General features: G+C 48.1%; 1 protein-coding gene across 1 annotated transcript in view; it reads right to left on the bottom strand.

The window, feature by feature from the left end:
- Positions 1-343: 343 nt before the first annotated feature.
- Positions 344-20,915, bottom strand: part of ELOVL2 (ELOVL fatty acid elongase 2) — a 422,911-nt gene continuing 402,339 nt past the window's right edge. The window contains exon 8 of the mRNA XM_085606971.1: positions 344-1,800. Coding sequence (XP_085463097.1) covers positions 1,681-1,800 — 120 coding nt within the window. The 3' untranslated portion in view covers positions 344-1,680. The remainder of the gene's footprint in view (positions 1,801-20,915) is intronic.

The raw sequence follows: 20,915 nt of genomic DNA, 5'->3' as shown, positions 1-20,915 counted from the left end.
TGTTCAAACCAAAGAGCAATATTTTTGAATTCCCATATGGCCGGTCAGTTTTTCATACATCTGAGGTTGCGCTTCAAAAATTGGCTAGCTAAAGGAGAATTTGCTTACAAGAGGGCAAGGATGAGAATCTCTGGTACAGGAAAATAACACTGTTAATTCCCAGGCGTGCAAACATACTGCATAAGCCATCATGATCTACGGTGCTTCCACAAAGGCTTATGAAAATCAAATGTACAGTTCAATGTGATTGGAACATTAATGGACCATTATATACGTTTGGTTAAATGAAACGTATGTAGGATCTATGTGCAAGAGGAGGCGTACTTCCAGTAAGTTAAAGCATTCAATTCATAATTTACTGCTGTGACTGCCATGATGCCCTGCTAGTAGTGCACAACCGCACAATTGTCACAAGCACACATGCAACATCAGGGCAAAAGACCCAGATTCTGTTCATTTTTAGGTTTACAGTAATGAGGATTCAAGTGCGGCTTTGGTGAACTTCACACCTCCTTTGGGAATAGGTATCCAGCTGCTGTGGTCATGTCTCCATGTTATTATCCATGGCTTAGGCCGATTACTCAGTTAGCTGTCTCTATACTAACCGCAATATAATTAATCTTGGCACCAATCACAATTTTCTTTCCAACCCAATCTCTACCTGCTGACAGAAATGCCATCAGTCAATTCCCACAACTATTAACGATTACAGATATGAAAGAAGGGACTATGGTGAATTGGGAAAGACTGAAATTCCATGTGCCAAAGACACTTGAAGCAAGTTTTAAAGGCTGAAAGCAGGATTTGTTCCCTCTTTTTTTGCACAGCTGTTGAACCCTATCCTTTACACTTATTGCTTCTCATCTAATCTCATTTGATTCACCAATTACCCTTTGCCTATACTTAAAAATCCTCAGCTGATATGTTTTCTATGCTACTGGAGATGAGCAAATGACTTTTAAGCGTAATGTCATGTTTTTTATGTATCTGTGTTGCAATGTGGTAAAGTTCTGCTGTTGTACCACAGCCCACTTCTTCACTAATGTAATTTGTTGTATAGCGCCTGCTTGTGCTCAGAAGCCTCTTTGCAGCACCTAGCGAGTAACTCCTTCATGTGGCAGCACACAGAAATTACATACATCCCAGCTGAGCTGCAATGCAGAAGGTTAACAAAAGGCGGATGAGAAATGTGTATGGAGTGAGTACCACTTTCCGGCACGGGTGATGATGTGGGAGACGACACAGGGCTGTGACTGATTCTGCAGTGGTGGACACCGACCTGCTGCTTGCATAGTAAGGTCGCAGTATTAACTTTGTCTAGCCCTCTTTTGTGCAACGGTGATGATAAGGATGCTGTGCACTCCTTCACAGTGCTGGAAGATGTTTCCATGGGAACTGTCTGTGAACGCAGAACTGAAGTGGCATTAAAACCTCCTGGGATTGATTTAATACCGATGTCAACCTTTGATGGAATGTGCTAGTGCAATTCCATTGTTAAAACCTAAAGAAAGATACATTAATACAATGTGGGCACAGATTAATCAATAAGCTTAAAGAAAATGTCGGCAGATCTACTAAGCCCTACATCACTATAGTTCATCTGGGCTTTTCTTTATTTTTCTTAATTTTTAAATGGGACGGTCTCTCGGGTCAAAATATAGTCCTCCGTTGCCCTATTTGTTATTGTTCCTTCTTGTAGACGAAGCCATTACTTGCATAGTCTTTGTGGAAACCATTTTTGACTTCTGTCAAAGCAGCGGTCCCCTTCAAGTCTTGTTTTGAAGAGGTTTTCTTGTATGTCTGTAGGATGGAACAAAAATGATATTGTCACAACAGACAGGTGAAATCACTGACAGATCGAACATGGTTTCTGGCACTCTAAATAAAGACATTTCGGTCACATAGAGCAATAACCCCCCACCACACACCACTACCAGCACCACATACACTCTTCTCAAGTTATTTGCCAGGTGGAAGTGAACTTTTACATTGGGTCAACAAGATGAAAATACATTTCAGAACATAGAACTTCCCTAAAAAAACACTGTTTGTAAACAACTTTCTTTTCCCCAAAATATTCTTCTACATAGACTCCATTCGTGTGTCTGAAAATGTATCATCAGGCAATGAGAACTCGTCTTAGTCTGGGCCTACTGTTCTCCCTAATATTGGAATTGGAGCTCCATCTCCTTCACATTCTTTAACTCTAATGGTCCGCCCCTTTCCTAGCTAAATTGTGCATCACCAACAAGCTAAATGGCAAGCCTAAAAATTCTGCATTTGAAGGCCAACTCTTCCCAAGTTTAAACCTGAACAATGTATGACTTGAAGCTTTTACCCAACTTCTACTCAAAATACTCCCTACCCCCACTTGACACTCCTGTTGACAATAGAACCAACCTTGAGTGTAAACTTACCCTATCAACCTCTCCTATTTATGCAACAGCTTGCAAAGCTGCTTGAACCAGAGCAAACAAATACAATTTCTAAGCCTGCATCACTGAAACCATAACCTCCACCAAGTTATTATTCCAGCTCTACAAGGAAATGGTCTTCAATGAACCCTCTCATAGGTCATCTTCCCCATTCCCCGGTCTTTGCAATAAATGTGTCTGTCTTAGTCAATCAGACACAAGCCATTCAACCTGTTTAGCCTCTGACTCTGGCACTATGCAGCCTCCTGAAACACACTCCCCCCTCCCCCCACCCTTCATGGACCTTCCAAGCTTTCACTGTGCAGATGCCCTCTCGGGCAGCACTGGGCTCTGAATCCGACACATAAAATATCCTGGGCATATTCAAGAAATCCTCTTCTCCTTTGGTCCTTGGTAACATGGGCATCTTAGCACTCACAGTAAACACTACCAGACTTACCAGTTCCTCAGTGTCTGGTGAAACCATTTTCTAGGCCTAAAACATGCTTTATCACACTCATACCGATCACAAGAGACCCATCTCCAGGCTCCCTTGTGTTGCACAGGCACTCAAAACTGTTGTAATCTGCTAATTATCTGCCCATTTGGAAACCAATAAACTGTTGAGTGATTTCCAATCAGACTTGCAACCACCCTCTAATACATCAGAGGGGACCACCTGAGCTCCTGTGTCCATGGTAATGCCCATGCACTTTCTCAGCAGGTTTCAACAACACTGATCGTCAGATTACTTTTGACAGTCCAAATCAACTGCCCTCAATGAGTCAGTATTGGTATGGCTCACTTCTTTCTTGTAAGACTACAGTCATCTGAAAGAAAGTTAGTTAAAGATTCCTTACCTTAGAATTACCCCCAGGAATCAGACTGGATCCGGAACGTTTTTCATCAGAGGTACCCCTGTGCGTCGAAAGGTGGTGTCGGTCGGCTCCGCCTTCGTCGGTGGCGTCTTGGTCGCTGCAATGACATCGCGGTAGCTACTTCGACGCCTCCCTCTTGCATTGACTGCAGTTATTTCTTTTTCACCGCGCCAGCCAGCACAGATATGGAGAGAGCGGTACCTCCAGTCACTTTTTGACTGACTTTTTGCCGACTTTTGTCAACACCGTTTTCGAGTCTTCGACTCCTGGTGCACGTCAGGGATGACCGGCTTCAAGGCTTGCAGTTCTTGTAACCGACTGATGTCGGTGACGGATCCGCAACGTGTGTGCCTGTACTGCCTGGAGCGCGACCACGACCCCAAGTCGTGCTCCGACTGCCGGACCATGAATCTGAAGTCTTTGCGGAAGTGGTCCCGAAAGCTTCTCGAGGCCCGGCAGTCCGCTACATGTGGGATGTGGTGGTACGGGTGGTGTCCCTCCTGCGGCTCCACATGCAGAGCCTGTAGGGTCGAATCCCGGCCTTCCCGGGACCTGGAGCGACCCCTGCCCAGCTTGGTCAATTTTGCCAAGCGATGCATGCCATCTTTGGGCAGTCCGACTCTGCCGGCACGTCTTCAGGCCTCGCGGACTCCTTCCCCTTCGAGACTACCCCTCTATCCATGCCACCTTGGGACCATCGCATGTCGGAGGATCATCTGGCCCTTCTCCAACAGGAAGTTTCGGCACTCTTGGCCAAGGGTGCCATCGAGCGAGTTCCTGTCCCAGAAGTAGGTCGTGGTTGTTATTCCCACTTCTTTCTGGTGCCCAAGAAGGACAGAGGCCTGCATCCTATCTTGGATCTCAGGGACGTCAACTACTACCTCTGGAAGGAGAAGATCAAAATGTTGGCACTAGCTCAGGTCCTGTCTACCCTCGACCCTTGAGACAGGATGGTAGGGTTGGACTTGCAAGACGCTTACTTTCACATTCCCGTCCTGCCGGCCCACCAGCGCTACCTACGGTTCATGGTAGGCTACAAGCACTTTCAGTTTACTGTGCTCCCCTTTGGCCTTACCAGCGCCCCTCGGGTGTTCACGAAAGTGATGGCGGTGGTCGCAGCTCAACTGCGCAGATCAGGGGTTCCAGTCTTCCCCTATCTCAACGACTGGCTGTTGAAGGCAGGCTCACCCCAGGCTGTCGTCTCCCACCTCCAGGCTACGGTCAACCTCCTGCATTCGCTGGGGTTCTCTATCAACATGCCGAAGTCACACCTGACTCCCTCTCAGAAGCTCCTCTTCATCGAAGCAGTTCTGGACATGATGCAGTTTCGGGTCTATCCTCCTGAACAGCGAGTCCGGGATATTCGGGCTATGATTCCGATCCTTCAGCCTCTATCCCGGGTATCTGATAAGAGACATCTAGCCACAGATTCCTTAACTTAGAATATCCCTAGGTATCAGACTGGATCCGGAAAACGTTTTCCCCAGCAGTACCTCTGCACGCCGGGGGGGGCATTGCCCGGCTCCATCCTGACGTCGTCCACAGAAGTGACGTCAATGGAGCCATATAAGACCCTCCATCGACCCCCCCCCCCCCCGGCGTGCTGACGTCAGTTTTCTTCTTTTTCACATCCCTACGCGGCTCCGGAGAAGCATGCACCTCTGGCTTGTTTTGGTTTTTCAGGCCTTTTGGCATCCAGGAACAGTGTGTGATGCTTTCGGGATTTAAAGCGTGTGAATTCTGTATGCTGCAGATGTCGGCGACAGATCCACATGGATGCGTCGGTTCTTGGCAGAGCACCACGACTCCGAGGAGTGAGTCGCCTGCCGCCGGCTGAAGCCGAAGTCCCTTCGTGAATGTTGCATAAAGTTGCTGTCCGACCAGGTGTCCCGTTCGGAGCTCTCACGCCGCCGGTCTCCTCCTTATGCAGGGTGGTCGGTTGGGGACAGGTCATGGAGTCGTTCTTGCTGACATTGGTAAGCACAAGAAAAAGAAGTCATGTAGGTTATCGGCCTCACGCGACGGCGGGGGATGATGCTCCCGGTCTCTACCAGACACGGCCACTGAGGAGTCGACCCCCGCTTAACCACCATTTCCTGGAGCTGGGAAACTCGGGCCCAGATGAAGGCCTATTCTTGGCCCTTATTAGCCATCTTTGGGTAACCCCTTCTCCCTGGTGCACCGTCGGGACCCATAGAGGGGGTAGGGGCTCAGATCGAGGCTTCGCCGGCGGCTTCGCCCTCGGCGCCGGTCGAGCACCCTGACTCCAGGTCCGGAGTCGCTGCGACGTTGGGACAGAGCCCAGAGGGGCGTCCTTCTTGCACGTCCAAGCCTTCCTCGTCTCTGCACAGCCCTGTGAGGCTCCCTGCGCCGACGCCGGAGGAGGCTGCAGCTCAGTCCTCGACTAGCTCGACTCTGAGTCGGCTCGATTCCTCTTCACAGGCTCCTGCCTCGGTGGAGGTCGCATCAACGCCGGACAGACGAAGCTCCTTCAGGGTTCATCGACATGGAGTCGATGCCATCTCAACGGTGATCGCCGGTGCCATCCCCAGCTGTTCATCGGGTTGTGGATGTGGAGGCCTACTCTGAGGAGGCCCCTATGGGTTCGCCACCCACTATGGGTTCCCCACCCCCAGGGTTATTTTGCTATCCTTCTGAGTGGGACCCCTTGCACTGGCAGGGACTTGGATGTCCTCAGGGTCTAGAGCCCCCACGTTTTAGTGGCAGAATTAGCCTCATGCTGTCCCCTACGGATGACCTGCTGTCGCCACCTCGGATGGCCACGGTGGCTAGTACAACTTTTGCGAGGGCAGTTTACAGAGCTACGGACATTTTACAAATGCAGCCACCCTCAGTCTCTCTGCCCTCTGATCCCTTGCTGGATTTACTCCACCAGGGCACTGTGGAAGTGGAGCCCTTGTTACCTTTTGGCGAGTCCTTGTACAACGCTCTTCTGGGAACTTGGGCGAGGCCCTCATCGGGGGACTCGGTGCATCGTGCTATTGCACATCGACATTGCCCGGCTCCAGAAGACCCTGTCTGTTTGTCCCTCCACCCTAGGGCTCAGGGGCTGGTGATTCAGGCAGTCTCGCTGCCTTCTCCCCTTCCTCCGTTACTCCCTCCCACTTGGGAATCTCGATGGTTGTAGTTGTGTGGCCGCCATGTTTTTGTATCCACCAGCGCAGTCCTTCAATCCCTGAACATGTCTTGCGTGTTTTCATGGGCTACTTCTGCCTTTTGGGACTCAGTTGAGCGCCTCCTTTCCTCTCTTCCGGAGGATCCTCGGACTGACCTGGAACGATTGATTCGTGATGGCCGAGAAATGGCGCAATTTTCCATTTGGTCGGCCATGGACACCACCAATTCGGTGGGTCAAGCTACGGCCCGGTCCATTGCTCTACGCCGCCATACCTGGCTCTGCGATGGCTGTTTCCCTGACAACGTCCAGGAGCATCTTAGGGATTTGCCCTTTGACGGGGTCACCCTGTTCGACAGACATGCTGACTCTGCAGTTCAACGTCTCATGTCTGTGTTTCCATGAGTTCCTTGGTTTGTAGTCTTTGTTGTGGACTTTGGCTTTTATTTGCAGTATTGTCACTGCTTTTTCTGGTGCTCCATCTCTGGGTTCAAGACATTATTTCCCAGACGGACTGTGCGGCTTTTCGCTGTCTAGTCCTTCTTTTGTTGCAGCTGGCCAGCTGTTTCTGCATTTCTTTTTAGCCCTCTGTCTAAGAGCTCGGCTCAAAGAGGTGTCCCTTGCTTTTATAGGGATGTGCCATACCTTATGTGGGGTACTTATTGGCTATTGTGTAGCTGCTCTTCCTGGCACAGGAAGTTTCAACGGCTCCTGCAGAGTCTTCTTTGGCTACTCCTCTTTTGTCAACTCTCTTCCTGCTGTTGTTGGACATCCCCTCTTGTGAGACCCTTGGGATTGGTGCGGTTCTCTCCTGGGGGTTTTGTGTTGTGGTCTACGGTTGGTCTGTAGCTCTTTCCTGTCTCTGTGGAGACACACTGTGTGTACACACAGGATACGTTCGCTGTCACAGGGTGCCAGCGGTGTACCTTCTGCCCCTCTCTTGGCTGCATCTACTCTCAATTCTTGGTGTGGGGGAAGTGCTTACATCTTCCCTCATGGCTCCGGCCCTGTGGGGATTTTTGCCTATGGGCAGTGGAGTTTCCATCAGCTACGTTTCTACTGCGTGTTACCTTATAACCTATTTCCTTATGCACTTCCCTGGCAGGCACTTCGGTCCCTTTGCTTGTGGCACGCAGGGGGTTCAGGTTCTTCTGCTCCTGGTCTCTGCGGATGTTTATGATTCACTGTGGCCTAGTGGTTCAGGGCTGTCACTCTTATTCCACGGTTCTGTGTTCCGTTCCAGGTGTTTTACTGGTTGTGTTACCAATCATAACTAAAGGCACTGTTGCTTTCTTTTGTGTATGTTACGGTGCACGTATTCTTCTTCAGGATACTCTTCATTATACAGTGTCTGTATGGGACTGTATCTACCCTTTTTCTGACAGACCTCTGTGTATTTCACACTCCTTCCTCGTAAGTGTAGTGGTCAGCATCCCCGTCTGCCTCGCAGGGGGCCACGGCTCCATCCCCGTCAAGGGGGATGTCGCTTTTCGGTGTTTTTGATGCTGTGTGTCCTGCTATGCTTCACACCGGTGCCATTGGTACCTATTGTGCGACTTCCCTTTATCTAGGGCGTGCTCTTCGAGTTTCCCCTTGTTTTTCATTTTTCCTTCATTTGTTACATATATATATATATATATATATATATCTTTGTCTTAGTATATATATCATGATTTATACACACAGTGAGAGAGTATACATACTAGGTTTTCCTTGCCCTGGTATCAGGGTTTTTAGCCCCGGATTCTCTCTCTCGCTCATGCGTGCTGTTGGTAATCCCATTCCTTGGGCTTTTATGTAGCTGTGGTGTGGTTCTTTCAGTACACTCTGTCTCCTTGTGTGTATCATATCATCCACATACCTGTATCTCCTGGTAGTCACAACTCTGTATATCTCTGCATGGTGACATCTGTCCCCTCACATTATACTTTTTGGCATTATCTGTGGTGTATGTTCAGTGGGTATGCTCTGATGATGGCATACTATCTTGTCTCTTTTTCCGGGACTCTGTCTCTGGCAAATCCATGGGATCCGGTGCTCAGTTTACCATCTTTTTGCAGACGTTTCTAAACTTTCTTCCATTCTGCACTGCCCTATCTGGTTCTGTGTCTCCTTTTGTACCTGTCTGGACGAGGGAGGTCTCATAACATCCTTTGACGGAATGTGGTGCCTTTGCCTTCCCTTGTTCTGGGCTCCCTTACAGGGCTTCATAGGTCTGGTGTCAGCTGCACTGGCACTGCTGTTTCCACAGTGACTAGTCAATGTTATTTACGGATAAGTTCTCTTGGAACATGGTGGGTTTCAGTCGCAGACCCTCCTCCAATGGGGTATGGCTTTGGTAGCTATTCTAAGTTAAGGAATCTGTGGCTAGATTTCTCTATCAGATGAATGAGTTACTTACCTTCGGTAACGATGTATCTGGTAGAGACACAGTCTAACCGCAGATTCTTTAACGCCCACTCAATCCTCACCACTCTGCAAGGACCTTTCCAGGTGTGGTTCTACCACCTCGCCTCCTTACAGGTGGCCTTAGTCTTCCTGAGGGATGCTCTCATCACCTACCTCTTGGGCAGGGTGTGTCATTCTGTTTTGGGCACATTGGCCCTCCACCCATTCTTGTTTGTGGGTGGCTAGGTTCTGTGCTTTTCAATGCTGCTCTACCTGGGTTCCTCCAGCGTGGAGATTCTCATATTTTCCTACCCTCCCTCCGCCCTCGTCTGCTTCTCCCCATTTCTTTGGAGTCTCCTTGTCTATGCTACAGTCGATTGGGTTGCGGTTCTATTTGACTATGCTACAGTTCATAGGTCACTGTGGGGGGTGTGGTGAACATTCTATGTGGTTGTTCACTTCTGGTCACTTGTCGTGAGTCATGTTGTTCCAGTCTTGTGGTCCCTTACAGTTACATACCGTGGTTACAGACTGTTTTTCATACATTTCCATCCTGTGGTTGCAAACTGTCCTTCATTTGTCATGCCATTCGTTTCCACTGCGTTGCCTCTTAGGGGGGCACGGCTCTTCGCTTTGATGGGGCTTTTGCTGGGGCGGGTGCTCTGTTCGCTCCCTTCAGTCCCTTCAAGTGTTGAGTACACTTTCAACATGGTGTTTTTTCTCATTCTATGATTTATTATCATTGTTGTTACAAAGGTTTTTGCTCTTTTTTGACACACTGTTCCTATACTCTCGCAGTTTTTTTTTTTACGTGGCTCCGCGTTGTGGTGCTGAAAAGTTTCACTGTAGAAAACTGACGTCCACACGCCTGGGGGTCTTAAATGGCTCCATTGACGTCACTTCCATGGACGACGTCAGAACGGAGCCGTGCGACGCCACCCCCCAGCGTGCAGAGGTACTGCCGGGAAAAAGTTTTCCGGATCCAGTCGGACAATGGAAAAAGGGTGCCTAAGGCAAGGCGATGAACCAGAGCTAATATGGACAAAGAAACCACAAACAAACAGGATACTATGAACATACAATAAACAATGACATACAAAGATTGGATGTTCAATCATTTAATTTATAGAAAAATAGTCATAAATAGTTTATATAGGCATTTTTCTGTATATCTGCTTATTCTCTGTAATACATTGTTTGAACTGAGTTGATCTGAGCGTAGATAACAAAGGAATTTGTTTGAAAATAGATAACACACAGAAACATTTACATGAACTGGCGGTCAATTATACACACACTACGCGCGTTTCGGCTTTGCCTTCCTCAGGGATCCGTCTCAGTTAAAATCTTGTTGGTAAACTACCTATGGAAGTACTGAAAGTTATGTGACTGAAGGTCTGGACTTCCAATAGTCATCAAGGTTAGGGTGTCCTTATTCAGACTGGCGCTGCATGTATTTCACTTAATGTTTACTGTACACAAGGTCATTTATGGAAAATATATAGGACTGGTTTAAAAACAAAGCTGCTGGCGGTGAGCTTCTAATATAACTGGCACAATGGTAGCAGAAAGCAACTGATTTAATAAGTGAGAGACATGTTGTTCCTCACAGGGTTGAAACGATTTCCAGATGGAATGATGAAGAGGAGCTCTCACTATCTGGCTCCAAAAAGTTGATACGTTAAGCGCGAAAAGTTCCTGGGATACCGCCAGATAGCAGGAGGGCACTGCACTCCAATTGCAGTGGTGGCTAATGAACCAGGATTGGGTCAACGGCAGATCCCTCTCCCTTACCCAACCAGAGTTCACAGTGGTGACCGATGCGTCACTTCTGGGATGGGGCGGTCACATGGGGGTGGCGGAGATCAGAGGCCTGCGGTCTCCGGCAGAGTCCGGGGTCCACGTCAATCTTCTGGAGCTTCGGGCAATTCTTCTTGCACTCAAAGCATTCCTTACCTCTGTCTGGGGAAAAGTAGTGCAGGTTTTCACGGACAACACCACCGCCATGTGGTACTGCAATAAACAAGGTGGGGTGGGGTTGTGGACCCTATGTCAAGAGGCCCTCCGCATCTAGACATAGCTGGAACATCAGGGCATTTCCCTGGTGGTTCAACACCTGGCAGGTTCACTGAACGCCAGGGCGGACGAACCTAGCCGCCGGTGCATGATGGATCACGAGTGGCGTCTTCACTTGGAGGTTGTGCAAGGTCTCTTTCAACAGTGGGGAGAGCCTTGGTTAGATCTATTCGACACCGAAGAGAACGTGCAATGTCAGCATTTCTGGCTGTTGGAATTTCCAAGGCGGTACTCGCTAGGCAACGCTTTTTCGTAGCGAGTGGAGTTGCGGTCTTCTATACGCCTTTCCGCCTATATCACTTCTGCCCAGAGTGCTGAAGAAGATCCGGTGCGACCGGGCCCAAGTCATTCTGGTGGCTCCGGATTGGGCACGAAGAGTCTGGTATCCTGAGCTGCTACACATGGCCATAGATCCTCTGATCAGACTGCCTCTTTGGGAGGATCAGCAGCACGGTACGGTCCTCCACCCGAAACCTGTCCAGCCTCCACCTCCTTGCGTGGAGATTGAGCAGCGGCAGTTGAAGTCATTTGACCTGCCTCCCGAAGTCTGTGATGTTATCTTGACAGCCAGGTGTCCTTGCACTAAGACGGTATACGCCTGTAGATGAAACAAATGTGTGGCATTATACACAGCAAAGGCTATGGATCCCCTTTCTGAGGTTTTCTTGTTCCTCCTTTCTTTAGCCCAGCAGGGCTCTGCTCTGGGCACTATAAAGCGGTACAAAAGGGGTTGGCGATGGACGGAGCATCAGAACCAATCAGACACTCACACCCAGTCAACAGATCTGGGTTTGATCCATCACCGTTCTTTAGCCCACTCTGCCACCCCAGTTCAGACATGGCCATATGCAAATCAGTCTGACCCTGTGCCTCATGGGAACAGTCCAGCCAAGCCATGCCTTCCCTGGACCGGAAACAAGCTTCCTAGGACCGGTTTCTGGCATTTCAGCCGTCTTCAGCCAGGCTTGCTTGAATCCAGTGGCAAAGTGAGCAAGGGACTCACGTCTGAGCATACCCTGCCAACTTATGGCGAACAAAGCGGTACAAAAGGGGTTGGCAATGGGCACTATAAAGGGCTACTTCTTGGCCATTTCAAACTTTCTTAGGCTTACTGATCAGCCTTCTCTTTTCAAGTCCCCTGTTGTAAATCGCTTCCTTAAGGGCACTACTCATTTTTTTTCCTCCTGTTCCCTTCATGATGCCCCAGTGGGACTTGAACTTGGTTCTTATGTTTCTTATGTGTGCTCCCTTTGAGCCGATACATCACTGTCTTCTCAGACTTCTGACTTTAAAAACTGCCTTCCTGGTGGCCATCACCTCTGCCCGCACGGTGAGTGAGCTCCAAGCTCTTTCTTCAAAGCCTCCTTTTCGGACTGTCCATCAGGACAAGGTTGTCCTTAGAACCTATCCATCCTTCCATCCCAAAGTGGTTACTACTTTCCATTTAGGACAGACCATCACTTTGCCCACCTTCTTTCCGCATCCTTCCAAAGAGGAAGAGAGGCTCCACCGTCTGGATCCAAACCATGCCCTTTCATTTTATTTGGATCGCACAAAGCAATTCCGGGTTGACGACCAGCTTTTTGTTGGCTACTTGGGCGCCAAAAAAGATCAGGCCGTGCACAAACGGACCATCTCTAGGTGGATTGCTTTGTGAATTAAAGCGTGCTATTCTTTGGCAAAGAAGGAGCCTCCAGTGGGGCTGCACGCCCATTCCACCAGGGCGACGGCAGCTACTACTGCTTTGGGACGATGAGTCCCCCTCAGTGACATCTGTCAGGCAGCTACATAAGCATCGCTGCACACGTTCACAAAGCACTACTGCCTGGACAGCCAAGTCCGGAGAGACGTCTTCTTTGGCTGTTCTGTTCTCCAGGACTTTCTGGTATGCACTAGGTTCGCAGAGCCACCTTCGGGGTCAGTATTGCTGGGGTATATATTTTAAGGTAAGGAATCTCTAACTGTTTCTTTCAGATGAACAAGTTACTTACCTTCGGTAACAATATATCTGTAAGAAACATAGGTTAGTTATATATTCCTTACCGCCCCACCCATCCTCCCCGTTCTGGGAACTGACTTTTAGGGTTAAGGTATTCCTTTCAGGGCCCTAGTTTTGTGCACCAGTGATCAGTGTCTTGCATGGCCCTGCGCTTCTGGCATGGAAAGTCGCGTACAGGACTGACGTCAGCGCACGAGGGTGGCGTCTAAGTAGCTACAGCAACGTTATCCCAGCAACCACCGCGACGACCAACGTGGAGCCGACCGATGCCACCTTTCGACACGCAGGGGTACTGCTGCCGAAAAAAGTTCCTGATCCAGTCTGACGCCTGGGGGTAATTCTAAGGTAAGGAATCTATAACTAACCTATGTTTCTCACAGATGTATTGTTACTGAAGGTAAGTAACTTGTTCATCAAGTCAAGATGGGCCCTTTCCTTCCCAAAATTGCCGACCTCACAAGTGGAGTCAATATTTGCATGGCTCACTTCTCCCCATCCTAGATTCTTACATGCTGGTGTATCTTATTTATGCAGGTGACACTTGGCTCCACTTGAACCATTAAGAAACATCTGACATCCATTCTAACGATCCCATTGTCTCCGTTAGGTATACAGATGCAGGTAGAACAAATGGATATGCCTTAATGACAAAATTGAAATCATTCTTCTGGGTCCAGTCAACCAGTGCACAATTGTCAATGTGCAGCTGGACTTCCACCTACCTTGTAGTGCTGGGTTGCCTTGTGGACAAAGTAGGTAATTTAGGTGTACTCTTTAACAGGGATCTTTTTCCACCCATTCAATATGCCTGGTCACTAAAACAAATTTTAAAATCCCTATATTGTTGTCTGTTGCGATTTATCTTCTTATAGAGACTTCTAGCTGCAGATTCCTCACCTTAGAATATTCCCCGGGTATCCGAAACATCTTGAGCAGTACCTCTGCGTGCCGGTAGGTGGAGTGTTGGCACTGTTTGCTTTTGAAGTTGCATTGTGGTACCTACCTTGGTTATTTATTTGACCTTTTTCATCTTTTTGTGAACATGTTTGAGCTTTGCTCACAGATTTCTAGTACATGCTCCTTACCAAACCTTTGAGGTTCAAGCCTTGCAGGGACTGGCTTAGTCAGGACAGACCCCAAGGCCTGCGTCGAGTGCAGTTGATGCACTTGAAGGTGATTTGCAAGCATCTGAAGAGGCTTCTGACTGCACCATAAAAGAAGGCTCTGCGCCCCTCCTGGTCTGTTTTTGTTCCTGTGTACGATCTTGGCCCCATTCCACGAGCCTGTTCCTACAGTTGCTCATCTTACCACTCTAAGACCTCCTCCTCAAAGTCGGGTAAGTCCAAAAAGCACAAGAAAAAGTCACTGAATCTCTCTTTAGCTTCACCTTCTCAACATCATGCTTCCAGGCCCGCTCCCACACTTCACCTGCGGAGCTGGTGTTAGGGGCCGCTCCACCCAACTCAAAGAATTTTATTAACTCTTAACTGAGGTTGTTCAACTTGGGGTGGGTTCGTGTGAACCCATGTCCCACTTTAATGAAGCCCTCAATGATGTGCTCCTTGGTGCCTGGGTGAAACCTTGCACAGGGATTCCTGTGCACCGAATGATTGCCTGTTGGCGCTGTCCTGCCCTGGGAAACCCAACCTTCCTTTCCCAGCACCTCTCCTCTGACAGCCTAGTCGTGCAGGTCTCAACAACAAAGGTCACTGCAAGCGTGTTCCCTACCACATCACTGGATAAGAAATCCAAGAAGCTGGACACCTTTGGGAAGTGCATCTTTTCTTCTTCCAGTGAGGCCCTGTGGTGAGTGAACACCACATGCCTCTTGGACTGATAATCCTGTGCATTATGGGATTTGGTTGTGCTGCTGCTTCCCATGCTGCCAGAGGAAGGCCACGTCATTTTCAACCAGGCTTTGGTGCGGACCCCCTTTCTTCACCCCTTGCAGATGTTTTGTTGTTTGTTCTTTGTTAAGCCTGGGAACAGTAAAAAATTATTTGTCAGCCATTTTGTCTTCTTGCAGCTGCTGGATCAACCCCTCTTGTTTAAGTTACCTGTTGTGACTCTGTTTTTGAAAGGTTTACACCATTTGTTCCCACCTATTCCTTTTGTGATGGCCCAAAAGGACCTTAATTTGGTACTTCCTTTTCTCATGTGTTCTCCATTTGAGCCCCTGCCTAGCTGTTCTGTCTGGCTCGAGACTCGGAAAACAGTGTTCCTGATGGCTTTTACATAGTCCAGGAGGGTTAGTGAGCTTTAAGCTCTGTCGGTCCACCCTCCATACACCAATTTCTTCCTGGACAAACTGGTCTTTTGAACGTATTCCTCTTTCCTCTGAAGGTGGCCACCCCTTTTCATATTGGCCAAAGCATTACTCTGACTTCGTTCTACACTCCACCTCATCCATCAGAGGAGGAGCGACTCCTCCATTTGGACCTTAAAAGAGCTTTGTCATTCTATATTCACTGAAGTGCTCTCCAACTACCGCCCCATTTCGCTTCTTCCTTTAATGGGTAAGATGGTGGAGAGCCATGTCAACACTCGGTTAACGGATTACCTTGAGACTATCGGCATTCTTGACCCATCACAGTCTGGATTTAGATCCAACTACTCAACGGAGACAACCCTCATTGGGGTTACGGACTATATTAAAATGGCCTTGGATGACAATAAAGGTGTGATGCTGGTCCTGTTGGACCTAACCGCAGCCTTTGACACGGTCTCTCATCAGCAATTGATACTTCGACTGAGAGAGACCGGTCTACAAGAGCAGGCGCTTAAATGGCTTGTTAGTTTTCTGGACCAGCGCACGTAAACTGTCAATCTGGGCACATTCCGCTCACAAACTGTGAAGCTTAACAAGGGGGTCCCCCAGGGCTCTTGTTTGAGCCCAACCTTATTCAAAATTTATGTGGCCCCCTTGCTAAAGTCATCCGAAAATATGGCTTCATGCCATTTTCCTACACAGACGATACTCAATTACTCCTATCCTTTGATAAGGATATGGAGTCAGTCGATCAGCGTTTTGCGGAAGGCATGTCTCCCATAGCTGACTGGATGACTGATCACTTCTTGCAGCTAAATGCAACCAAAACTGAAATCTTGTTGTTTGGCCCTGCGCGCATCTCTTGGTCGCCTGCATGGTGGCCGACGGTGTTAGGCCCCGCTCCCTCGCCTACCTTGGTGGCAAAAAATCTAGGAGTCCAGTTAGATGCACAGCTATCAATGAAAGATCAAATAATGACCACCGTTGGGACCTGCTATCGCACCTTGAGTTTGCTGCATAGAGTGTTCATTTGGCTGCCTCTCGCAGTACGTAGAACCCTAGTTCAGGCTCTGGTTATTGGCCGCCTTGACTATTGTAATGCCCTACTGGCATCTGAAAATGAGGCCCTTCTTAGCAGATTACAGATCGTTCAAAATGTGGCCACACACTTAGTCCTTGGTAAACCACCTCGTACCACCTCAGGGCCATTACTTAAGTCGCTTCATTGGCTTCCTATTCGTCAAAGAATAACATTCAAGCTCTGTTGCTTTGCCCATAGAGCGGTTTTTGGCAAATGCCCAAGTTATATGGCAGATAAGTTTAAACCGTATCGCCAGAATCAGTGTCTTAGATCAGAAAGCAAAGGGCTGCTGGTGGTCCCGCGCTTCAAGAAAATTCAATCTGGAGGTAAAACAGTTGCTTTCTTGGCCCCAAAATACTGGAATTCCCTACCACTTTCCACAGTGTTCTAATCCAAGTGTTTGTCAAAAGGTGTCAGCCTTTCACGTGGGCAAGTTTATCACTCTTCCATCCTTCTTCCCTACTCCTCATTCCCGCAAGGAGGACCTCAATCACATGCAGCAGGACCGAGTGAATGATCAGGTCTTTGTGGAGTTTGCTGGAGTCAAGAAGCACAAATCTGTAAACAAGCACCTGTTCAAGCTCCACTAGTGAAGAAAGTCCTTCCGGCTGGCATTTTCTGATCTTCCTCAAAGGGCAAGGCTGCTTCTATTGCTCTCATCAGGGGGCACCCCAATAGGCATGCATTCACTGGGTATCCATTCTTAAAGACTTTTGCTAAACATCACTGCTGAACAGCCCAGGCCCACAATGATGTATACTTAGGTAAGCTGTGTTTCATGGCTTTGTTGGTTAAGCAGCGCTATTCAGTACAACCTCTTGGAGGGTATTGCTTTAGGACTCATCCACAAGGTGAGTCATCTGTGGGAAGAGGGTACTGATCGAAAGACAAAGTTATTTGCCTTCAGTAACAAATAATCTGTTGAATATTGTATCTTCCTGCAGATTTCGAACTGCCCTATTTCTCCCCTATGAGTTAGTGCTATTAGTAATAAGATCCCTATGGATACAATGTGTTGTCTAATATTACCGCTCTCGCATCCTAACAGAGAGAGGCCACGGCTGATGATGCAAGGTTCCAACCGGTAGCACTGGAAAGTTTTTGCTGGAGAAAAAGTTTCTGATTCCAGACTGATACTCAATTTCTTTTGTTGATTATTGTTTTTAAAATATTTGTTTTATTGTAGAGTGGGGTGTACTGTTGGAGCTGTGTTCAATGCTCCAGGGGCATATCTAAAGTATCCGGCATGGAGGTTAGCGGTCCAGCTTATTGGACACTACTGCGCACGCCCGAGATATAAGGGGGCGGATGATGCGGGGCAGATGACGCGGCTGCGATTCTGGCTCGCCAAAGGCGTACCTAAAGCAAGCCCGTCTGCGCCCGTCCGCGTCCGGATCGCGGCCAGCGCCAGCCATGCTGCCTGTGGTGTCTCTTCAACCAGAACTGTTTGGTCCAAAGAGCAGCTGATTGCCATCTCCACATTAGGCTGCCCTGGGCCTATTTGTTTGGACCTTAGTCTGGTGGAAGGAAAGAGGTCATTCCCCCACGAGCTCCATTGCAGGTCCTGCACTTTTAAGCTAGATAAAGAGTATGTGAAAGACAGTGAGCTTACCGATTCTCTTGTGGCTGTGCCTACCATATTACCCGAACTTTCCCCCAGGCCTACAATCAAGGCATGTCTTATCAATTGCGAGACTCTCCCAAAGCATGCAAATGATATCTGGCTTACCCTAAAGACCAACACTTGGGATGTCATGTTTCTTACTGAAACCTGGCTGAGAGTTCTAACCCTGTTATATCACTGGTGATCCCAGCAGGATATAGAATATCCAAGGCAAACCGGGCTGGTAATAGATTAGGAGGTGGCCTTGCCGTGATTATGAAAGAGAGTTGGGAGATCTCGCACAAGTGAATTTAAAGTACAGGGCTGATTGAGGCCCTGTCCTTTAGCATTAAATTCTCTACAGCTTCCTCTATGGCCGGACTGCTGGTCTATGGACCCCTAACACCCCAGATGCCCATTTGCTGAAAATGTATGATATTTTCACCGACCTCTCACTGAGGCATACTAATTTTACAGTCCTCGGGGATTTTAATGTCCATATGGACAATGACAACTGCCCCTTAGCTGTCCAGATGGCTGATACCCTCAAAGGGCTTAATCTGATCCAAAAGGTATCGTCATCTACTCATGTGGCTGGACACATACTGGATCTACTTTTTACCAATGATCATACGATGCAGGTAGGGGATCCATTACCGGTAACTTGGTCGGATCACTTGTTGATCCCTTTTAATCTAATGCGGGTTTCCTGTAACAATCAGATTAGAACAGTCTTGGAGGATACGAGAAATTGGAGGACGATTTCATCTGAATCTATGGGTTGTGAGTTACAGAACACCCCTCCCCAACTCACAGGTGAACTGAGCCATGACGCTTCAGTCTTTAACTGTTGGGTGACCTCAGCCCTTGATAAATTGCCCAAATTAAGACCATGAAATTGGCCAGGAGTAAACCCTCGGCCCCCTGGTTTACTACTGAACTCTGCACAGAGAAAAGCTTATGTAAGATGCTGGAGCATGCCTGGCGGAAAAATTATGAGCCAGAGGCCAAATGCACATATAAAGCAGCGCAAAGAAAATGTCATGGTCTAAAGCGTAAGATTGTTAGGGACTATGTCACTAATCAGATCAAATCTTCGGACAACAGTGCGAAAGAAGTCTTCAAGTTAGTTCAGGGTTTTATCAAACCACAAGCTCTGAAGAGTACTATTCCCCCCCCCCCCCCTCTCAGTGGCCCTCTGTGAAGACTTAGCCACTTTTTTTCTGAATAAAATTCAAAATATTTACTCCTCCTTTCCACTTTCAGGACCTCTAGACCTGCTATCCCATACCTCAGACTGGACCCGCATGTGATCTGTCTTTTTCCCCTGCTGCCTGGAAGCATCCCTGGTGGAACTGAATAAAATAAAATCTGGCTCTCCGTCTCACCCCGCCATGCCAGATTCTTCAAGTTATTAGCACCTTGGCTCAATCCTATAATGAATCCTATTTGGAATTCTTCGTTAGAGACTGGGATCTATCGAATTGGTTGGAAAAATGCATTTGTCTGGCCAATTCTTAAGAAAGAAGATGCTGACCCAGCAGAGCCAAAACATCTTAGGCCAATTTCCCTCCTTCCTGTCCCAGCTAAAATTCTAGAAAAAGAAGTTCACAAACAACTATCGGACTTCCTGGAGTCGAACCATTATCTGCACGACTCCCAGTCAGGATTTAGATCGGGCTATAGCACGGAGACTGCCCTGTTTGAAGTTGCAGATACTATCCGTGAAACGATGGATCAAGGAAGCTGTGCGATGCTGGTGGCCTTGACCGCAGCTTTTGATATGGTGTCACACAGGATTCTTCTAAATAGACTGGAACATTTAGGAGTGACGGGTACTGTCCTGGCCTGGTTCCGCTCATTTCTTGAGGGGCGTACACAGCAGGTAACTCTCCATCCTTATGTCTCCACATCCAGCCCCCTTGTATGTGGGGTCCCTCGGGGCTCGGCTCTGAGTCTAACGCTTTTTATTGTGCATCTTACCCCCCTTTGGGACCATCGTTGAGCGAGGTGGGGTGAAGGTCGTCTCGTATTGCGATGACACGCGACAGAGATCACAGCGAGACAGCCTTTGCCAGTTTTAAGCAGTGTCTTCTTAATATCTTGTCATGGATGACGAATAGCTGCTTAAAATTGAACACCGAAAAAACTGAGGTTTTGTTTTTTAATCATTCTACCACCCCTCCGTCAGATCTCTGGTGGCCGTCTGAGTTAAATCCACCTCCTCTCACCTGTTGCTTCATCCAGAAATCTAGGCTTTAAGTTTGATTCACAAATGATAGGCATAGCACAAATTTCCCATGTTTCCACACAGTGTTTTTGGAGACTGAAGGCTCTACGGAGATTCCTTCACTTTCTGCCTATGGACTGCAGGAAGACTGTGGTGCATGCATTAGTCACCTCCCAGCTTGACTACGCGAATAGCCTTTACCTGGGTCTCCCTGAGTATTTACTCAGAAGGCTACAGATTATTCAAAACTCGGCAGCAAGGCTTGTGAGGAATGTGCCATTGCGACACCACATTACCCTTCATTTGCAGAGTCTACACTGGTTGCCTGTAAAAAGAAGAATAGAATACAAAGCACTGACCATGGCCCATAGAGCAATGAAAGATACTGGTCCACAGTATTTGAGACAGAGTCTTCAGAAATATATCAAGAATAGAGTTCTTAGATCGAATGACCAGAAACTATTGGTTATCCCTCACTTTGCGAAGGCCAGGACGGGTGGCCGTGCCATTCCCGGTCAAAACTGCTACACTATGGAACTCTATGCCTGAGCATTTGAGGACGACCGAGCCAGAATTTAGGTTTAAGAACGCTCTAAAAACCTGGCTCTTCGGCCTTCCCTAGATTCCGTGCACGTCTTGATCACTCCCAATAGGCTGAATGCACTGCTAGCGCCGGGAGACTTCCGTTGGAGGTAGCTGTGTGCTCTACAAGCTGTAATAATAATAATAATACTTGTTGGATATTCCTAAGGTGCATCATCTGCAGGAATATGCTGCATGTACTGAAAATTTTGTTACCAAAGGTAAGTAACTTTTTCTGCTAGTGGTTTGGGTGAGTTCG

The sequence above is a fragment of the Triturus cristatus genome, chromosome 5_2, assembly GCF_964204655.1.
Source record: "Triturus cristatus chromosome 5_2, aTriCri1.1, whole genome shotgun sequence".
Lineage (NCBI taxonomy): Eukaryota > Metazoa > Chordata > Amphibia > Caudata > Salamandridae > Triturus > Triturus cristatus.
The sequence above is the reverse complement of the archived record's forward strand: the minus strand, read 5'-3'. Positions and strand labels throughout refer to the sequence as shown.